The 21,371-nt window shown below is 48.5% G+C and overlaps 1 protein-coding gene across 17 annotated transcripts in view; it reads left to right on the top strand.

Moving 5' to 3' along the window:
* Positions 1 to 14,640, top strand: part of CCDC136 (coiled-coil domain containing 136) — a gene marked incomplete at both ends in the record, with an annotated part of 29,386 nt that extends 14,746 nt beyond the window's left edge. For 2 of the 17 annotated variants that reach the window (XM_080931893.1, XM_080931892.1), the window contains one exon: positions 10,013 to 10,114. In XM_080931893.1, the coding sequence (XP_080788019.1) occupies positions 10,013 to 10,114 (102 nt within the window). Of the gene's footprint in view, positions 1 to 66; positions 226 to 697; positions 869 to 1,171; positions 1,358 to 3,036; positions 3,232 to 3,669; positions 3,895 to 5,279; positions 5,787 to 6,111; positions 6,334 to 7,140; positions 7,423 to 8,034; positions 8,302 to 10,012; positions 10,115 to 14,532 lie in introns of those variants that run through there. The other 15 variants (XM_080931885.1, XM_080931894.1, XM_080931895.1 and 12 more) reach the window with 15 other exon arrangements.
* Positions 14,641 to 21,371: the final 6,731 nt, after the last annotated feature.

Genomic DNA, 21,371 nt, shown 5'->3' with positions numbered 1-21,371 from the left:
GAGGCCTGCCTAGGGCCCTGCTGATTCTTGAGAGTAACCACTCTACCCACACCCTCCCTACTGCAGAATGAGGAACTGAAGAGCAGGCTCTGTGCCCTACAGCAAAAGTATGATGCTAGCCAGGATGAACACAGTGAGCTTCTGAAGGTGCAGATGCAGCTTCAGACTGAGCTCCAGCAGCTCAGACTCGCCAGATGCACGCCTGTAGAGAGCCAGAGTGAGAAGGTAACAGTGCCAAAGATAAAGGGGCAGTGGAGGGGCCAGCAGCACCGGACGGAGGTTCCAGGGGAGTGTGAATAGTGATTACTTCAGAGCGTGGGGTATGGCTTTTGCTAGACTGCCTGCATAGCACGCATGAGGTCTTAGGTGCAATCCCTCGCACTGAAACAAAACAGAAGGAGACAACTGTTGTTTGATCTAGTGTGGTAGAACTTATCTGTTATGACAGAACTGGGAAGATAGAAGCAGAGAAATCAGGAGTTCAAGGCCAGTGCCAGCTACGTAGACGGGGTTTCATGAGATTACATTACATTTGTTTATGAACAAGCAAGCCAAGAAGATATGTTCTTCAAGTTCTGCGTACGTGGGCGGACAAATGGCAACTGAAAGGAGGAGGTAGATTCTCAGGTGGTCAATGGTCAGGAGAAGAGCAGGGTCATAAAACCCAGCACCACTACCTAGAGCCCCCTGCGTGCAGGACTTAATGTACCGGCTCCAGAAACTGCAGGCCCAGCACCAGTGCAGCGTGAATGAGAAGGAGCAGCTTCTGGAAGCCCAGCATCACCTGCACGACAAGCTGCGGTGTCACGAGTCAGAGGTGCATCGTCTGCGAGGCATGGTGGACTGCTTGCAGGAGAAAAATGAGAAGGTAAAAGGAAGGCCAGGAGCACATAGCCAGGCAGGCTCTTCTGTGAGGTAAAGCATGAGACTGCTGCAGTTCTGTGGGCCCAGGACATGTAGAAATAGCTGCTTTTGAGATATGCACAGTTTCCTTTTATTTTAAACCAGAAACTCAGTCTACAGAAGGAGGAAGCCTCACAAGGTCAGGGTGTCGAGCCTGTTAAGGATAGGTCTGTTGGGTCCTCCCTGGCTGGGATGAAGTCAGGGGTGGAGAGGTCCAGAGTGAGGCAGTGGTTGTACATGGGATGATGGCTCTGCCTTCCCTACCCAGAATTCAGGGATACACATCCAGCTTCAGGAGATGAAGGGACTGTATCAGTTCAGCAAGGATGAGCTGGAGCGGCAGAAGCACATGTATGACCAGCTGGAGCAGGACTTCCTGCTCTGCCAGCAGGAGCTCACAGAGCTCAAGTCCAGCCAGTCCATCTGTGAAGACAATGGAAACTGCTCCAACAAGGTAACTGTGTGTCAGACTGCTAAGTGCTTCTAGCACCAGCTTGGGAGAGAGGAGAAACAGACAAGAGATGAGGTCACCCAACTAAAGGCAGAAGACAAAGGCCATGTCTACTGGCCTTAGAACAGTTCATCTTAAACTTGACTTGAATAGGAACCATAGCTTAGGGGAGCTGGAGAGATGGCTCAGCGGTTAAGAGCACTGGCTGCTCTTGCAGAGGTCCTGGGTTCAATTCCCAGCAACCACATGGTGGCTCACAACCGTCTGTAATGGGATCTGTGCCCTCTTCTGGTGTATCTGAGGACAGCTATAGTGTACTCACGTACATAAAATAAATAAATATATCTTTAAAAAAATACCCATAGCTTAGTACATCAATACGTTTGATCTCAGTCAGTATGAACATCATACCTTTCATGAGCACATGTATATATGCGTTTCTGCATTGGTGTTGTAACTGTATTGATGTCTCATCATTTGAAGGGAGGTACATACACTAAACTAAAAAGAACAAAGCCAGGTTTCTGAGACAGGTTGCAAGTGATTTTAAGGGTATGGTCTGTACCCAGAATGTGGTTTGAATATTAGAGGAACCAGTGGTCTTTTAGGATGTGGTCAGACTTGAAGTAAATTGTCAAATCTTGAATTTTTCTTCAAATTAAACAAAATGCTGTTCTGGTTTGGTTTTTTTGTTTGTTTTGTTTTTTGGAGAGGAGTGTTGAGAGTCTTAGTGTGAGACTAGGTTACCTTGTACTGTGGAGATCCTCGCACTTCCGCCTCTGTTGCTCAGATCACAAGCATGTACTACCACACCCAGCTTGACACAGGACGATGTTTCTGTATTCTGAAAATAATTCAAGCAATGGTTTGTTCCCTTTCTCTGTGGTATAAGATGTCAGTCAGCCATTGTCATTTACCCTGTGGAGCTCTGTCAGAGTCTTGGGAGATGGTGAGGCTGGTCACATTGGTGCTCTGGCTCCTGCCTCTCCCAGAAGTAGACTGTGTCCCTAGGGGAAGGCCTTTATGATAGAGAAGATTGGGAAAGTCAAGTCTAGCTGCCATTCCGTCCCAGGGCTTGCATTTTACAGTGCTGTAGCTTAGGAAGTGAGAGACATGCTGGTGTACACATCGCTGAGGTTTTACTTGATCTTAAAAATACCTGGTTGTGAGAGTCAGGGGCTAATGTAGCTCTAGCCCAAATTTAGCAATGACTCGTATTTTACTAAAGGTTTTACAATATGATTAAGACTAGGGACGTAGCTCCGTGGCAGAGCCCTGGCCTAGCATTAGTTCCTAGGTTCAATTTCCAGTATGCGGGACAAAAGTAAAGAAAACAAAATATTTAAAAAATGTTTCAATTTGATGAGGTGAATAGACGGAGTCTGAAAACAATTGACAGGGTGGCTTGACCTGGTGCTCTCTGCAGGGAGAGGGGTTAGTGTGCCAGAGGGAAGGCCATTGAAATCACTGCTTCTGACAACAGGCACTGCGAGCACAGATGGAGTGCTCGAAACTCCCTGGGGGCCCAGCAGAGGTCTGGTCTGCACAGGGCCATCAATCCAGGGTGACTGGGTGAGGAAGAGAGGGGACCTAAAAAGTCACAGGAGGCAGGGATCCCACAGTGCTCTGCCAGTCCCCTAAAAATACCTTGTTGTAACCGCACACTGCACTCCTCCCTACAGTGTGCCGCACTGCTGGCCAGACTGGCAGAGTTGCAGGACAAGTTCAAAGCCAGCCAGCAGGAGATTGGGAACCTGCAGATGGAGCAGTGTGAGCTCCTGGAGGATCAGAGGAGGCTGCAGGAGGAGCAGGGCCAGCTGCAGGAGGAGCTGCATAGGCTCACATTCCCACAGCCCAAATGTGGCATCTTGCAGAAGGTACATTGCCAGGGTGAGACCATTGATCAGGGGTAGGCTGCTTTGAGAAGCTTCCAGGTATAGCTGTCCATGGGGAAAATAAAAGGAGGAAAGTGAGCATTTTCCTTTCTTACCATTCTCCCCACAGAGCTGATTTGGGTTTTTCTTCATAAAGGCTTTAAACTTTAAAATACATTTTATATTCGGAAATCTGTGCAGCATTATATATTTAGATATTTAGTCCATCTGGAGGAAGTGTTCCTGAAATCACTTTGTGAACTGCAAAATATCCACACATTGGATTTTTTTTTTTTTTTCCAATTAGCAAAATCCCATGGAAAGAACCCCTTTCCCCCAAAGGGCCATGTGAAGCAGTGAAGAGCCAGAGCCCAGCAGGGCTGGGGCCGAGGAGGGCATTTTCCCCTTAATCATCACGTTTCCTTCCTCTTCCCTACTCAGAGTCAGGAGCTACTTTCAAAGTTGCAAGACCTGTGTGAAATGCAGCTGCTCTACCAAAACATGCAGGACCAGCAGAGAAAACTGATACAAAACCAAGAGTGTCTATTAAAGGAACAGTTAGAGGCACACAAACATCTTCGAGGTTTCAAAGAGTCTAATTTCCAGGAAGTGTTGGCGAACCCTCAAGATGCGAAAGGGCCTAAGTCCTCCAGTTGTGAGAATAAGGTAACCACAGCAGAAGGAAGGGATATGGTTCTTGTGAGTACACCTGAGTGGCAGGGAAAGGGCTCTGTGGGAGCATTGAGTCAGGAAGGCCTGTTTGGACAGGAAACAGGATGAGACTGAATCCAGGGTCTTCAATGGTCTCCAGTCCTTAGACCCCTGAGTGTCTCACCAGAGGTATACACTCTGGTTTGGTGTTTGCATACAGATGATTTTTTTTTTTAAACTCAAGTGAAGGTAGCATCTAGAACCGAATTTAGATGGCCCAGAGGTCTGTCTGACCACTGGATTCTGACCGTACAACATGGCATTTTCAAAATATGGGGAATCAGTTCAGTGTTTATTTTGATTCCTTTGGATTAGCCCTAAATGTGTCGTCTTTTTGTATGGGCTGAAAAGTCCACTTCTCCATTTCCAGAGTTAGACCTTTAGAGTTTCCATGAAGAAATCTGACCCCAGTCAGAAAACAGTCGCAGCAGACAGGTTTATGGCACTGACTATACTATTTTATTGAATGTTGGATGATGCTAGCAAAGCCAGCTTACAGGGACTAAATAGAAAAATCCTTGTTTCTCAAACACTGTCAGGTGGCCATGCCTGTGAGGTCAGATGGGCAGGAATCTATACAAATCTGTTAAGAGTTGGGCAGTAAATTTGGTCCAAGGTCTCAGTGAAAGCAAAAGCAGGTAGACAGTTTCAATTCGAGCGGAAACTGCCAGTTTTTATATTGCCACGAACAAGGAGAATCAGGAAATGTAGGAAGTCCAAACAGGAAATGTAGGAAGTCCAAACTGTGGACTTCTTGATCATCCAGAGGTGTCAGAGACTGGGAAATCATGTATAAACCATTCCCTTGATTGACTATATCTAGTGCTGAATATGTACTTGAGGTATAGAAAACATACTTCCAGGCAGAGGGTACAGGGGCTAGTGAGGAGCAAGACTTTGATTCCAAGCCTGCGTCTTCTAAGAAGAGAATTCAGAGTCGCACATTTGCAGCTGGGCTGATTTTACCGTGAGAGATGGTGGAGAGGTCTGAGCACAAAGGCCAGGACTTGACTTAAATCACCAGTGTGGTAGGAAGCCAGGGTGCTCGTGAGACCCACCTACACCGCTTCAAGGAGAACGTTAGGCCAGGGTACAGAAACCAACAGAACAGAAGCCCTAAAATCACTTAGTATCTGCCCTGGGGAGATTTTTTTCAAAGGAGCAGAAAGCTGACATATACCAGTCTCCTGTAGGTTAAGTCAAAGACAAAGGCCTTGTGAAACCTTTCTATCAGGTAAGCACTCACATCTGCCGAGTGAGGAGAGGGGCAGCTAAAAGGACCAATATCGCAGAGTAATGGTGATATCTCCTGCTCCCCCTGCCTCCTCCCCCACCCCCAGTTCAAGGTGCTTATGGACCAGCTGCAGGCTCTGCAGGTGCTGTATGACACCAGTCAGAGGCAGCAGGAGGTACTGCAGCAGGAGCATGGGCGGCTCTTGGAGGAGCGGAAGAGGCTGCAGGCTGAGCTACAGCTCTGCATGGAAGAGATGCAGCTGCTCCAGACTCGCTCCCCCACCCTAAAAATGAGTCTTGAGTACTGCAGGAAGAACTCGGGCAGCAAGGCCCCCAGCACTGATAGCTTCCACAGGAGTTACGACAGCCCCATCGACGAAAACGAAGGCTATCAAAAGAGTTACGTGAGCTCCCAGCCCAGCAATGAAACCTTCCTCAAGAGCTATGACAGTAGCACCAGTTCCAGCCAGGCCTTTCAGAAGAGTTACTGCTCCAGCAGCACAAGTGTGACATATAAGAAGAGTTATGGCACTGTGAGTAGTTGTGAAGCCATTCACAGGAGCTATGCCAGCAGCAGTACTGAGGAGGACCCAGCTGAGCCTGAAGACTTGGAGGTAACCATTGCCAGGTGATTGGTCAGGCAGGAAAGGAAACATCCGCGAGGGGCGGGGCATATGAGTGAGGCAGGAGTAGGGTCGGAGCTGGCCTGAAAGACTTCTGCTAGTGATTGTCCCGCTTCCTCTTACTCCTGACAGAGGTGGCCTGATTTGGACAAAGACCCTGGGGTTCAGGACTTTGACCATAGTCAGGATGTTCTTTATGGGAAGAGCAAAAGCCCCCCACCACGCCCCCAGGCAGCTCCAGGAAAGGGCCTAGCAAAGTGTAGGACAGAGATCAGTGCTTCTTGGGGTGCTGTGATCAATCCCCCACTCTCTGCAGCACTTTGAGGAAACAGTGGCCAAGGTGCTGACCAAGTTGCAGGCAGTGAAGGCCCTGTACCAAGTGAGCCAGGAAGAGCACTGCCGGCTGCAGGAGCGGATGAACAGGCTGCTGGCCAAGCAGAAGGAGCTGAAGGAGGAGCTGGAGTGCTGTGAGAAGGAGTTGAAGGAGTGCATGGAAAACCATGAGAAACCCACAGCTCCCCAGAGTGACAAGTGTGAGGTAACAGTTGCCAGTGGCAGAGACCCTCCCGGAGTCCCCGGAGCCATTTTAGAGAGTGAGGCGTGGGGGTGAGGGGGCAGGAGGCCAGGCAGTCTGCTGCATCCGATGGGCGCCGCTCCAGTGAAGGGCGCCTCCAGTCTATTTCATGGCCTACTCTCCCCTTTGCTGCTTCTGTTCTGTCTTTTACTTTGGGCCCCAGAGCACTTGTATGGAGCGGGTTTTTTTACTTGCCAATATTCTTTCATTATTCTGAGTGCAGTGTCCTTTTTCCCCACCTAGATTATATGCACTTTGAGAGCAGGGCTCTGACCAGCCATGGTTCACTGGCCAGCGGGAGAGTCAGTGTCTGTGTTTGGGAGAGAACCCGTGCGGACGGACATGTGCTGCCGTCAGCCCAGAAAGACAAAGCCTGAGATTAGAGGACGGGGTTTTAACTTGGGACATCACCAGGAAGGGGTTGCAAGGTGCCACATACACTGCCAGGTGTTTTCAGCAGTTCCCTCAGTAACTGACAAAGGACCTGTCCTGCAGAGAATTAGATAATAGTAAAAGTGGTGACAATCTTGCAGTCATTCCCTAGACAGGTCAGGATCAAAAGACATAATATTTTTCATTTAGTAATCATTTCTGTCATCCTAAATGCAGATCTTCAGGTTCTCAACGTAGGGGGAGGCTGTCTGTGAAGCTGCTTAGGTTTCATTGCCTACTTGAACTTGTTACTGTCCTGGGAGCTTCAGCAGGGAGATCTGTGAGGCCCGGGCTGGCGGGGCGGGACTGCTGCGGGTAACTGAGTCCCACTACCAACAGATCAGAGAACTGCAGACTAAGCTTCGGGAGCTGCAGCTACAGTACCAGGCTAGCATGGACGAGCAGGGGCGGCTTCTGGCTGTGCAGGAGCAGCTGGAGGGGCAGCTGCAGTGCTGCCAGGAAGAACTCCGCCAGCTCAAAGAAAACAGGCCCTCTCTTAGCTCAGAAGCCAGGGGCAAGAATGTTAATAAGAATGTGAACAAGAATGCCAACGGAGTTAGAAATTCGAGGGCGAGCAAGGCGTGCTCCCAGGGTTCGGAGAACGGTTTTAAGGATGAGAAGGTGAGTTGCAGCCTTAGAAGGCAGAGAAGCAGGTGGGTGGAGGAGGCTCTGGGAAGAAACATGGCTTCCACTAACAACTCCTTCCAAGGAAGGCACTGTGAAGAACACTTTTGGTACTGCTGATACCGCAAGAGTTTGGCCACTTCCCTGGGTGCTGTGGGGAGAATGCCCAACAATTGCTTTCACTAGCCTAAGTCCATCTCTGGGACCCCTGTTGTTCCTGGGTTACATGATCAAAGGCCGTCATTACATGGTAAAAGGCCAGCTAAATGGAGAGAGAGGAATTTATTTGTTCAGGAGGATTGGCTGTGCTAAGAATTACCAGGAAGGGTAGGAAGCAATAGTTGAGAAACAAAGCCCAAAATCTTGAATTATGGTTATCTGCCTGAAATGGCCTAATGGTCAAATCTGATTGCTAGCGCAACAAACTAAACGTGACTGCCCTCCACATTATTCTTGCAAAGATTCGTTTGTAGTTCCGAAATACAGTCTTGCACAATGGAACTCTAATGTGGTGCAAGTAGAGCTTCCTGGAAGTAGTGTAGCCCTGTCTAGAGGGTAAGATTCATTTAGGTAACAGCAGCCCCGCCCCACCCTGCCTCCATCCTGCAGAATCTGGAGGTGGTGCTATACTACAAGGCCAGCCAGAGGACATTAGATGAGCTAACGAAAGAAGAAGAGATGGAGGTGGCAAGAAAGAAAGAAAAGCAAGCCAAGAAAGATTTGTGTGAACTAGCCACTAAGCCAGCAGATCCTAGGGCAGAGCCTGAGACAACAGAAGATGAAGAGGAAAACTTTGACGAGTACAGAGAAGGGGAGGATGAATCTTGTGAGACTGCTGAGGAAGGCAACCCCCTTAAGCTTTCTGAGAGCAAAAAGGTAACCACAGCCAAAGGCTAGATCAAATGGGAATGAGCCCGGGCTGGGGTGCTCTGGTGACCAGGAGTGGCCCTACCAAAGGCACACCAATTCAAAATAGAGGCCAGGGAGCATCTGCTGGACAGGGGAGTGGGGAAGGGTAGGAGAGGGCAGTCTTTCTTAAGAAATGGCAGGCTTAGATGAATTTGCTGTGCAGTCATTGCACAGTGACTACCTTTTCTCAGAACCAAGGTGGAGGCCATGTGTTCCTTCACTTACACTGTAGCACCTGTCACCTCTCTCTATCAACAGTGTCCCCTCATCCCTCTCCCCAACCCAAAGGACCTTGTTCAGCACATGTCTGCCAGCCTCAGAAGGTCAGTTCATCCGTTTTTGCCACAGTACCCTGTGAGAGCTAACCCTCCTGGTTAGTGCCCACTGGGTTTCGACTCTCACATCATAGGATGTGGAAGATGCACCTCTGGAGTGAACAGGGGTAATGCTCAAAGTTACAGTCTGTGTAGCAGGACCACTGGCCAGTCTACCACTGCTCTAACCCTTTAGTTCCTGGATCTATGAGGGATTGGAAAGGTTGTATCTTGGGGTACATGCAGATGACATATAAGTTAACTGCCTACAGAAGTATTTGCATCTTGTAACAACTGATATGTTTCCATTGCTATGCACCAGCTGAATTCCTGCTCTGAGATTAGTTGGCTACTGAGTCCCCAGTCGACAGTACAGAAAACGTCTCTTGTGGTGGGTTATCCCACTCACCTTACAGATAACTGAAATTTTGCAGTTCAATCTGCATTGCTGGTTCGCGGTCCAGTATTCAGTTCCTGTTAACCAGGACATGGAGGAGTGTTACTTAAGATGTAAGCAGGAAAGTGTAAACACTTTCCCCAGGCCAGTGTTTCTTCTGAACTTACCATATTCTACCACAAGCTGGTTCAGAGAGCATAGACTTCTTGACCTCGGGGACCACTTTTCTAAATCTAAACTTGACTTCTGTACTTGAGAGTAAAATACATTGCTGATGTCTGCACATGTAGATGCCCTTTGCCCCAGTGGGTCCTGAATCTTTTCAGACTGCCCAACTGGCGTTCATGTAACTGCATGTAAATTCAGTTTCTCTCTGCAGGTTGTTGTAGTCAAAGGAGTAACCTTCTCCAGCCTTAGCTTATTGTAGCTCATGTTGTCTCACAGTGTACTAGAGTCGCTGTGGAAAGCAGAGCTCTGAATACCTCTAAAACTGATAGGAGGTAAGGCTGGTATGTAGCTGAAGACTGGCTTTCCCTGAAGTGACCCAGGAAAAGTATCTACCCATTTCCTGTAAGGAAGCCCACTGGACTCTCCGAAGCATCGCTTTTCCAGAGAGTCTGATTCTAGAAAGATCTAGGTACAGGTAACTTCTGCTTGACAAGACAGGAGCTGTACACCACTAGAGAGAAAGCTGGTCTGGAGACCAAATTTGGAACTATCTACTGCTTGACTGTTTTGCAGCTGTTCCAGGCTGAAGTATGAGGAGCTCCTCTGCTCTTCCCAAGGTTCTTGGGGCAGAGAAGAAATGCTGCTTCTCCAGACTGTGTGGTTTTAACTTTGGATTCTTGTCTCTTTCCCTTTGTTTTCTCATCCTCATTATCTGTTGGGTTTGTGTGTATGTGTGTGTCTTTCCATACAATCACACGTCTCCCGGTCTCTCCTGTGCTTCTCATTTGACATGTTGCAGCCATCCCCTGCCCCAGATCCCCCCATATTCTCCTTGCCTCTTGTAGGCCTGGTGGTCATATCAGCTCTGCTCTGGTGCTGGTGGGCTGAGACATCGTCCTAACCCAGGTATTGGTACTGCTTCCTCTCTTCCCTCTTCGCTTCTTACTTCTCCCACTATACGATAGGTGATGTTGACGTCTGAGTTCTAGCCCCGGCTTTTTCTTATTTTACTGAAAAACCTGCAAGCTTTCTTGAGCATGCCATGATTGATGTATGTAATGAACAGGTAGCTGGAGTGCTTACCAGATACACAGGTTGAGTTTCTGTCTTTGGCTGGGTCAAACTTGGATAAGCACATCTCTGTTGCTACTGACAAAGCTGTCCAGCTGCTTCTGATGAGCTCATGTTTGCTTAAATGCCAAAGACAAACACCTGCCATTGTTTCAACCCAGAAGGAATTACTCCCTGTGTTTAAGGATGATATAGAAGGTCAAAAGAGCTGTGATGCTTCGGATCCTCTCTGGAGCATTCGGATGAGTGCAACCTTGGTGCCTCCGCCTCGGTGGAAGAAGTGAATCCCTGCTCCACTATGCTGCTCAGTTTCCACGAAATGCCAGGGAATTATGTACAGTTGTGTTTATGCCTCTGGGGGACGAGATTCCATTGTAATTGGCTTCTCAAGCCAGACTTCTGGAGAAGGTGTGATGTTGCCGAAAAGTTTCTAATGATAAGAGGTGGAAATATTCTCAGGAAGTCAAGATGATGTGTTCTGGGCACCTCTCCCTTGGCCCAGTTCATGTAATCTGGTCTATTGACAGAGTTCCCAGTTTAGGATGAAGATTGTTTGATGGTCTAAGGTAGGAACCCGAGGTTCTACCTGCCTCCTGGAACCTGTAAGTTCTGTTTTGATTTCCTTCTCAGCCTCTCCCAGCCGCAATGCCTCTGTCTCCTCCTCTTGTAAGGTACTGTAGGCTTAATGCACAGTTTTAGAGAGGCAGCTTTTGTTGATGGTACCCCTCACCATTGCCTTTTTTTTTTAAGTTATTTATTTTATTTATATGGTACACTGTAGTTGTCTTCAGACACACCACAACTCATTATAGATGGTTGTGAGGCACCATGTGGTTGCTGGAAATTGAACTCAGGACCTCTGGAAGAGCAGTCAGTGCTCTTAACCACTGAGCCATCTCTCCAGCCCCCACCATTTCCTTTTTAAACTTTATTTATATTATATTTATTTGGGGAGCTGGTGTATGAAGGTTTGAAGGCAGCTTCCAGGAGTCCGCTTTTTTTCCTTCTACCTTGTCTGTCTGTCCCAGAGATGAAGCTGAAGTCATCAAGCTAAGCAGCAAGGGACTTTGCCTGCTGAGCCATCTTGCCTACCCTCCCAGCTTCCTGTTCTTTCTCTGTTTCATCTTCTCACAACCTTCAACCTTTCTCTTTTCTTTCTTTTAGGCCTTTGCCACAACAGTCTTTAGTTCTTTTCACAGTGGGGAGCTCTCCTTATCCCAGCCCACTCCCTGAGTGCTTCCAGAAGCCTCTTGAGTTCCTATGGAACGAGACACAAGGGATTCAGCCACAGCCTTCAGCCAGGCTTCACCATTCCCATCAAGAGTGCAAGGAAGGGACTATGGTTGTGTTCTCTCGGGATTAGTGTGCCCGGAGCTCTGGTCCCCGGTGTACAGCTTGTGTCCAGGTCTTGAGGTGTTGTAGTTACAAGGCCTTGACAAGTGCCGAGAACCTGAATGAGTCTGTCACTTCCTTCTAGCTTTGTCCCAGGGAACAGAACATGCCTAGACTTAGTGGCTTCAGTGGGAAATCAAGGATAACTACCGCCTGCCCTTCTTTCTTAGAGTTTCTGTGAGGATCTGGATCTACACGGTAGAAACAGAGAACCCGCTCCTACAAGTTGTCCTCTGACCTCTATATACACAGCCTTCTTCCAATAAATAAATAATCTAATAACATTTTTAAAATAAAAAAATAGATTATTTTTAAAATATATGTGAGTATCAAAGAGAAAAAGTAAAGGCTGCACTCAAACGGTGTGCGCTGTGTACCAGGCACTCCTCTTGTCACACTGCATATCTGGACAAGCTTCATCCCTGCAGCAGCCCTCTGAGAAAGACTTGGTGAAAAACTACACTGAAGACACGTGAATATAGCCAGGAGATTGTGGCTGTAACGATAAGGAGTTGACATTAACAGTTAGAAAGTTCTAAGGGAGGCTAGTGAGGAGGGCTCCCCTTCTGCAGTGGAGAAGGGGAGGGTGCAATGGGGGAAGGTCATGAGGAATCAGTATAAATATGTACCTACAATCCTGTCACTTCCATTAGGAAGGCAGGAAGATGGGACGTTTAAGATCAGCCTGGGCTGGTCCATGTCACAGAAAAAAATTAAAAAACCCAAATCCTCTTGTTTCTTAGCTCTTTCACTGTCCCCTCCCTTATCTCCCAGCCCCTATACCCCTGCTTTTCTGTGTAGATTTTTACACAGGGTCACATACTGGCCTCAAGTTATATGTAGGTGAGGATGGCCTTACACACCCATCCTCCCGCTGCCATCTCTGGATTACTGTGATATATGTGCGTGTTACCACACTCAGTTTTGGAGTTTCTGGGGATCAAGTCCAGGGCTTCATACATGCTAGGCAAGTATTCTATCAACCGAGTTATGTGTATGTTTTGTATTGTGTATTATCTCTTCTCATTCTGAGCACCTTTCATTGGTTGGCCCCAGGGGAACTAGAAAGACAGCATATGGCCGATTGTACTGTTCTGCTGTGCTTATGGGACCCGTAAGCTCATTAGCTCTCTAGGTGACTAATACTAATTTATTAATGTCTTCTTTCTAAGACTTTTGTGTATTGTGCACACTAAGTATCCTTGTTCTGTACTAACACTGGGTTTTTTGGAGTTCAGCGACAAAGTTTTCCATTTTTCTCTATTAGCTGTAGTTCACTGCCATAGCAGATGAGGTTTTGTTTGATTGTTTATCCTGACCCTGTGTTTTGTGTTTTTACAACACTCTTTCTTCCTGATAGTCATTCACATCCTCAGGGTCAGTCAGATTTTATGGAAGGACCCAGCCTCTAGGGGTTTGTCTTGCCAAGTTCTCTTTATTCAGCAATCTGGCACTTAAGAAATACTCACAGTATCCCGCTATCTGCCTGCTGTCCGCAGGGACCTCAAGGAAACCTTGTCAGACGCCTTGCTTGAGTTCCTCAGTCTGTCAGGGTGGTGACACATCTAGATGCTTGTGATTTCTCGGAGCCCAGGAGCTATTTGGGACACCCAGATAACCCAGCACTATGTATACATGGACTTAGGGCTGACATGGAGCCTTTAACTGTGGCCACACCTGCAACAATGACAAGGCTGTCCCTTTCCCTGTACCCTTCAGCCATCAGCTCCAAACTGGCCACGCATGGAAGTGCTGTGATTACATGTGTGCTACCAGAGCTGGAGCACACATCTTTCCGAGATTGTCCGTCTGTCTTGAGAGGGCCTGGCGTGTGGACCCGGCAGCACGTTCTCCTGTTGCTGCTTCCCAGTTGCTACTGTGGATCATTTTTACATCCACTTCTAACACCAACTTATTTCTTTTCTATTTTTTGTTCCTAGCAGCTATTTCTATAAAACCGGGAGATTATCTTTGCTCTTTGTAATTAGCTTAAAATTTTCTTTGAGATGAGTTATTCTTTAATCAAATACGTTAGCTTTAATGGCCTCGACTCTGTTTTTTTCCTCAAGCCGTCTTCTCCTTACGCTGTGACTTGCGATTCAAAATCCAAATTCTTTAAGGAACACAGTAAAGCGAGCAGTAAAAATAGGAACTATTTCTCTTACTTTTGTGTCGAAGAATTCTTGTTTCCTGAATATTTTCTTACGGTGTGTTTCCTGCCCGTGAATCATCGGGATCCCAGCAGCTAGCATGTTCAGAAGCCTTGTCACACTCAGTGTCTGCTGCAGGCTGCCAGGCTGTGACCTGGAGACTGCGTGGAGAGCTGGGGTGAGGAGCATGTTCACTGGCTGTGATACTACTGCTCAGGACCAACAGCAGATTCCCCCGAATTCCCTCGACGTAGCATTACCTGACACACAGTCTCCCCTCCCAGAGATCTCTGCGCGACGCTACGATGTGTTCTGTTGCTTCCTCCCATGCTCCTACTCCTTAACTTGGCTCTCACTTGTAAGTCCATGAGCTATGCCTGCCTTCTCCAAAGACCCAGCTTACCCCACCTCTTCTCACACACTGACATGAAGAGTCCCTGAAGGCAGGCCTGGAATCTTGCTTGTGCAAACAGGCACCAGTTTTCTCATCCCATGGAGAAAAATGAAGCACAAATACAGGGATAACTAAGTAATCATACAGTATCCTGCCACAAAGCTAGTGTGCTGGAATAAAACCACACAGCCTCCACGATCGCCCTAGAGAGGCTAAACCATAAGAATGTTCCTGAGGCATTGGTTTCTGGCTTAAGAAGGGTTCGTTCGGAAAGAAGGCTTGGAACTCACTGTTTTCCTTTGGTCCCCACAGAACATGTTTGGGATGTGGAAGCCTGTGGTATTCTTGGCTATTGCAGCAGTAGCTCTCTATGTGCTACCCAACATGCGACCGCAGGAACCAGAATTCTACATGAAGTGATGGCAGACCTGGACCAGCCCAGAGGGCAGAGCCCCCACCCCACCTATGTTTCTCCATCTCCTTTGCCTCAGCCACTCAGACTGAAAAGGCTTATGGGAATTGCTGGCTCTCAACCTCCTGCCTTGTGTAAGAACCTGGGTTCCTTGTAATTAAATGTCAGCCTAATTACACGAGACATTGTGTGACTTTTTCTTCAATAAATGGTTCACATAACATTGAACAGAGCAATTACCTTTCAACCAAGTGTAGCCCATAAAAGTCTGTTTTAAATATGATTTTTCAGAAATGGGGTTGAGTCTCTGCTACCAGCGGAACCACAGATTTGATCTGCACCTATTTAATCCTATCTCAGGGAACTCTGACGGACACAGAGAAAGGTAGTGAGCTGGGGCAATGGGTGAACAGAAGACCTCTTAGTTTCTGTGTCCTAAGAAGATCTTCATGGAAGCCTTCATGGCTTACTTATCCTCTTAGCTCAGGAGATTTATTTTTGGAGCCATCTTAATTAGTCAAGAGCATGGGAGCAAAGCAAGATAGTCAATACTTGGATGGAAGGGAATTTCATGAAGCACTTATGTGTGAAAGACAGGAAAACCGAGGCGTGGTTTTGAATATTCTTGGCCCAGGGAGTGAGTGGCACTGTTGAGAGGTGTGGCCTTGTTGGAGGAACTGTGTCACTGTGGGGGGTGGGCTTTGAGGCCCTCCTCCTAGTTTCTTGGGAGACGGTCTTTGCTGGGCTGCAGTCAGATCAAGATATAGAACTCTGGGAGCTGGAGAGATGGCTCAGTGGTTAAGAGCAGTGACTGCTCTTCCAGAGGTCCTGAGTTCAATTCCCAGCAACCACATGGTGGCTCACAGCCATCTGTAATGGGATCTGATGCCCTCTTCTGGTGTCTCTGAAGATAAAAGAAATAAATCTTAAAAAAAAAAAAAACAAAAACAAAAAAAAACAAAGGCATGAAGGACATAAAATTTGAAAAAAATATATAGAACTCTCAACTCCTTGTACAGCACCACGCCTGCCTGGATGCTGCCATGTTTCCCACCTTGATGATAATGGACTGAACTTCTGAACCTATAAGCTAGCACCAGTTAAATGCTGTTTTTATAGGAGTTGCCTTGGTCATGGTGTCTCTCTTCACAGCAGTGGAAATTCAAAGACATTGCCTCAGGATGGAGAAGGAAGAAGAGACTTAATACGCAGGTCACAATCCATTCTTGAAGGAAGACAGGACATGAAGTCAAATCAGAGCCAATGGAAGAATGCTGCTTGGTGACTTGCTCCCTGGCTCACACTATTCGCTTGCTTATGCAGACCCAACTGCCCAGGCATGGTACCACCCAAACTGACCTGGGCTCTCCTACATGAGTCAAGACCGTTGCAGTAATTATTTAACCTTTTATCGGCCCTGCGGTCTCACTCCGAGGGCGCCGCTTCTAGTATGGAACTGTGTACACGGACTCTGTCACTCAGTCTGCATGACGCCCCCTCCACACAATTCCCTTCCCGGGCTGTTCACTCCGCCTGCCCTACTGCCTCCGTCCCGGGTGGAATTACCGCCCCTGCATCTTCTCTCCTCCACCGCCTGTCACAAACATCACTTCAAAGCCCGGCAACTTTTCAAACGGGTTTATATAATAGATTCTCAATTCACAAACCCTCTACACAATAAGATTACATCCAATAGGCAAAGATACAAACTGCCCTTCTATATGAGATAGAAGATAAAATGTTCATATCTACCTATTGCCAGTTACAGCCACCATGATCCAAGTCTGCTTTCCCCGGCTCCATCTTGATTTCTCCTCTTCTCTCTCTCCCTCTTCCAGTTTCCTCCCTTTTCTCTGCCTACCTCTCCCTGTTCAGTCATGTAATGCCATAACAAAAACCTACAAAGACAGTACCTCACCTGGGTCATAGGCAGCCCTGATCCTTGTGGCAATCTTTCCTCTCTTGAAACTCTTTACCAAGTGGTTTGAGACTACGTCAAGTTGGCAGCTGAAGCTAACTAGGATGCTGAGCAAACCTGATGACCTGAGCTAAGTTCCCTGAATCCACGATGGAATGAGAATCCCTGCAAGTTGTACACTCACCTCGGCTTGCACACCATGATGTGTGTGCCTACACTCACCTGACACGATGTGTGTGCCTACACTCACCTGACACACAATACTTTTAAAAAGCTGGAGCCCTGAGAAGAGACCCTGGAAGGTCTGTGACGCCCAGATCTATGATGATCTGAGGAATTTGGTACCTTTCCTCCCATCACACTGAATCCCAACGGCATCTCGTATCAGTGAACCAGAGAGCAGATAAGCCAATGTGATGTAATCTTTCAGGGTCAGCCTCCTGCAGCCTAACACTGGCCGGAAGAGTGAGAAAATGTCTTTAAAGAGGTAGCAGCAGGGCTCGGGTAATTTATGCAGCTTCCTATTTACTGTCGCTGCTGTAAAGTTCTTCCTCTAGGACCGGTTGTTGTCAAGAGTATTTTTCCACACGTGAGCCCCCCGCAACTGTTTTCTTAAGCCACAGTGAACAAAATTGCCCTTGAAACCCCTCTCCCTGCCTCGGTTATGGGACATCCTTTTCCTGGGAAGACTCAACACTCACACCTACTCACAACACAGATCAGATAGGGAACCCAGGTACCACCAGTCAGATCCGGTGAACCAGTGAGTTTAATTGGGGCTATGTGCAGGAGCAGAAACAACTAGAAGAGAGCTGCACCACAGCGTGCAGGACAGCTCACAAAGCTGGCAACCTGGAGCACACTGCACAGCCAGCAGGTAGCACATGGTCGGGAAGTGTCCTTCACAGGTGGCTCAGCCGGTCCAGACTTCTTCCAGGCAGCCTGGCTACTCTCGGATCTTTGCTGCACACCCCGTTCCTTTCAGAGTCTCTTTTGCATCTTGGCTTTACTCTATATGGGCCACATATACTGCAGCAACAGTAGATGGAAGGAAGCTCAGGTGACTTGTAGGATCACCAAGATAATCTGGAATTAGAAGAGAAGGTTCTGGAAGTCGGTCCATCTAGTCCAGAGACCTGGACCCGGGGCCTGAATGACAGAATGTGGCTTGCCTTTCCTCACAGACAACAGTTGTTCCCTTTAGAAAACCTGTCCTCTCATCAGTTTAGAGCCTTAACCCAGGGATGGAGGGATAGAGGGATGGCTCGGCTTCCTGCTCTTTCAGAAGACCTGAGTTCAGTTCCTAGTGCCCACTTTGGGCACTTCACAACAACTCAGGAGATCCAACTCCCTTTGCTGGCTTTCAAAGTCACTCCATCTCTCTGTCTCTGTCTCTGTCTCTCTCCCTGTCTCTCTGTCTCTCTGTCTCTCTCTCTCTCTCTCTCTCTCTCTCTCACACACACACACACACACACACACACACTACTCTTAACACTTTTACTTTCTTCAGTTGGCTTGGACTTGGTGCCTTCAGGTCTTGTGACCCTATATTCCCAGAGCACATGAAACAGGTACCTTTTTGCTAAATGTGAAGAAGCATTCACCTGACTTAGCTTTTTAGAGGGAGAGAGAGAGAGAGAGAGAGAGAGAGAGAGAGAGAGAGAGAGAGAGAGAGAGGGAGGGAGGGAGGGATGAGCACTGATTTTACGTCTATAGACGCAGCTGCTCGTTTTCTGCCCACTGCCTGCAGACCAGGAGAGAGACGTCTTTAAAGAGCTCGGTGCCACTGGTTCTGGTAAGTTAAGTGTTAGGATGGAAGGACAAGGTAAGAGGGTCTGGACCGCGGATCCGCAGCTGTGGTCGATGAGACCCGTGAGTCGTGTGCTAGTCATCATCCAGGTTTGGGTTGGTTTGCTTGGTTTTCTTCACACATGCTTTAGGGATGCTACTAACATCATTTCACAGATGAGGACATAGAGGCTGGAAGAGTCGTGCAGCCTACTTTACAGATGAGGACATAGAGGCTGGAAGAGTCGTGCAGCCTATTGAAGGTTCCAGATCTAGGAGTGGAGAGACTGGGGTCCAGCCCATGCACCTCTCCCCTCCGCCACCCTGCCTCACATTCAAACCAGGCCACAGCATCACTGATGATCGGAATCCCTGCTCTGGAGTCTTGGGACCTTCTCAGGTGACGGTGGGAATGTCTGTGGGTCCAAAACCCAAACTTATCAACTCACTCCTGTGGCTTCAACTTGTTATAAATGGCAATGTTCGGTGGCTGATAAGCAGTGTCTCCTGAGACAGGTCAACAGATACTCAGGGGGCTATAAATGGCCTATGGCCCCAGCCAATGCTTCTCACACTCACTCAGCTGATGAAACCACCTGTAAAGCCCCTCCTGGGACTTCTGCCTGGCTCGTGGGAGGAACATACTAGCTCTTCTCAGGGTGGGGGCCCCTCTTGGCAGGCCCTGGGACAGCATTGCGCACGGTCTGTTCTGCCTGCATGGCTGAGGCTGAGGCCTGGGCTCATAGGCTATATTGAGGGCTGAGTCACCAGCCTGCGCCTGGGTAGGCTGACTGTGACAGGCTGCTGGGGCCTGAGTCAGGCCCCGATTTATCCTGGAGAGCAACAGGCTCGGGTTTCGGGGAGGAGGGTGACGGGAATTATCCTCTGGCACTCTGTACCCTGCTCTGCTGACCCACGGGGCCTGCACACCCATCTCCCAGATCTGCCAGAGTGAGACAATGACAAGAAACTGCTAGGAAAGCTATCCTTGAGAGGTCTCTCTCCCTTGCTAGGTCCCCTTTGAACATTTCCACATCAACAGAGTACCTGGCCTGACTGAAGCTCCTCATAACACCCACCAAGTGGCTGAGAGCCATGAGGGACTGACTGGAACCGGTCAGTTCCTGTACTCCACCAGACCGCCTTTCTCCTCTAGTAGCTCAGAGAGTAATCTATTCTTTTTCAGATCTGTATTTTGTTTTCTTAGACATAGACAACATTGCAGAGCTTACTCAGTTAGCTGTCAAAAGTCTGCCTTCACACACACACACACACACACACACACACACACACACACACACCTTTGCTTGTGTGATTCAGCTCTGTGTCCAGCGCTAGGCAGGCCTCCACAGGAGAACTGTTTTTCAAATAGACAGTGCTGGTGTCTGCTGGGGGTTTTGGCTGTGGGACAAAGGTGGCTTCGGGAGAATGACAGTTTGAGAGACAAGGAGGGGGGTTGCAAACAGCAGAGCAGAATTCCTGAGCACCTCCTCACAGGCAGCCAACAGAACATGAGCTGCAGGGCCTGGGCTATTTATACCTCTCCTGTCACCATCAGGGCCTCTGGAGACACCCCTGCTACACACATCATGCAGGTTCCTTCTCTGGCCCTGGCCCTTTCTGTCCTCCCCTCCCTCCTAAGGACCCGGCCTTGGTGAGAAGGAGAAGACTGACTGGTGAGACTTCACCATAAGCCCCACCTCACTAAACTCCAGAGTCCGTAGGGGACACTGCTTTCACCTGCCCTTGGGGAAAGAGCCCCTAACAGTTTATTACTCCTTGCTTTTCATGATGACTGGGAGGAGAGAAATAAGGTAGTGACTTACCCAAGCCTCAGCTACCACATGGTCTGAATTAGGGACTGTCTTCCTTCAAACTAAACTTAGTTTCGAAGGATAGGAAAACAGAGGACAGACAAACTGAAAGAGTTCAGGACCTCTGACCTCTCCTTACTATGTAATGTTTCATAGCTCCCTCCCTTGTATGTGGCAAGTTGCTGGATTGCCTCAGTTTCTCTGTTGTCAAAATTCCCGTGCCTCTAACCTTACCCTCAGCCAAACCCTGCCTAGGCTCCTCGCCTGCCTCCCTTCCTGCCCACTTGCCCCAGTCACATTTCCCTTGGCTGCTCTGCCAGGGCTTTTCCTGCTATTTGGCACATGTCTGCTTTCCCTGTGGCTTATATGGGCACATTGCCCAGGGGGCTCCCTGGTAATACCTGGGCAACCTTTCTGTCCCCTCACCAACTTGGCTGAGTCAGACAGGGGAAGTGGGGGGGGGGGCACACAAAGTGACTCACTGAGTACCTTTGTCCTGAGCTCAGCTTCATTCTGAGCCATTGAATCTAAATGGGCTAGTGACAGAGACACTGAGTCAGGGTCAGGAACCTTGATTTCCCTGTGGCCCTGGGTTCGGATTCCAAACAAGGGTTTAAGCATTTTCTTCGTGTAAAGTGACAAAATTCGGAAAGCCCCCTTGAACTCAGTCTCTCTTGGTCTGTGTCCCTGCTCCTTCTGGAGAGCGCTCTCTCTCTCTCTCTCTCTCTCTCTCTCTCTCTCTCTCTCTCTCTTTCTCTCTCTCTCTCTCTCTCTCTCCACACACACACACACACACACACACACACACAGGCACGCACACACACAATTTCCGTTCTGAGTTCCTCACAGGTGGACAGTACAACCAGGCTAGAAGCCAGGACTCCTAGGCTGTGTCAACACCCTTGTCACCAAGTCCAGAAAATTCTGTCAATACCAGATCCGTTTGTTTAGCCCTAACCACTGCCTCAGTTTCCCCGTTAATTTCTTTAACACAGTCTGGTTGCGAAAGGAGTGTACTTCATCCCTAAATGGTTGAGACTAGATTTGGGATGTACAGTGTGCGTGGGGAGGAGCGGGCCAGCGCCCCCACCCCATCCCGCTCCTGCTGCGGACTGCACGGAGGAGGGGCGGGCGGAGGCGGGGCCGTGGGGCTCAGCGCGGCCCCCACCCGCGGGCCGGGCGGCATTCCTGGGAGGCCGGCGCTCTGACGTGGACCCCG

This window comes from Micromys minutus, assembly GCF_963924665.1.
Source record: "Micromys minutus genome assembly, chromosome: 18".
NCBI classification, from domain to species: Eukaryota; Metazoa; Chordata; class Mammalia; order Rodentia; family Muridae; genus Micromys; species Micromys minutus.
The sequence above is the reverse complement of the archived record's forward strand: the minus strand, read 5'-3'. Positions and strand labels throughout refer to the sequence as shown.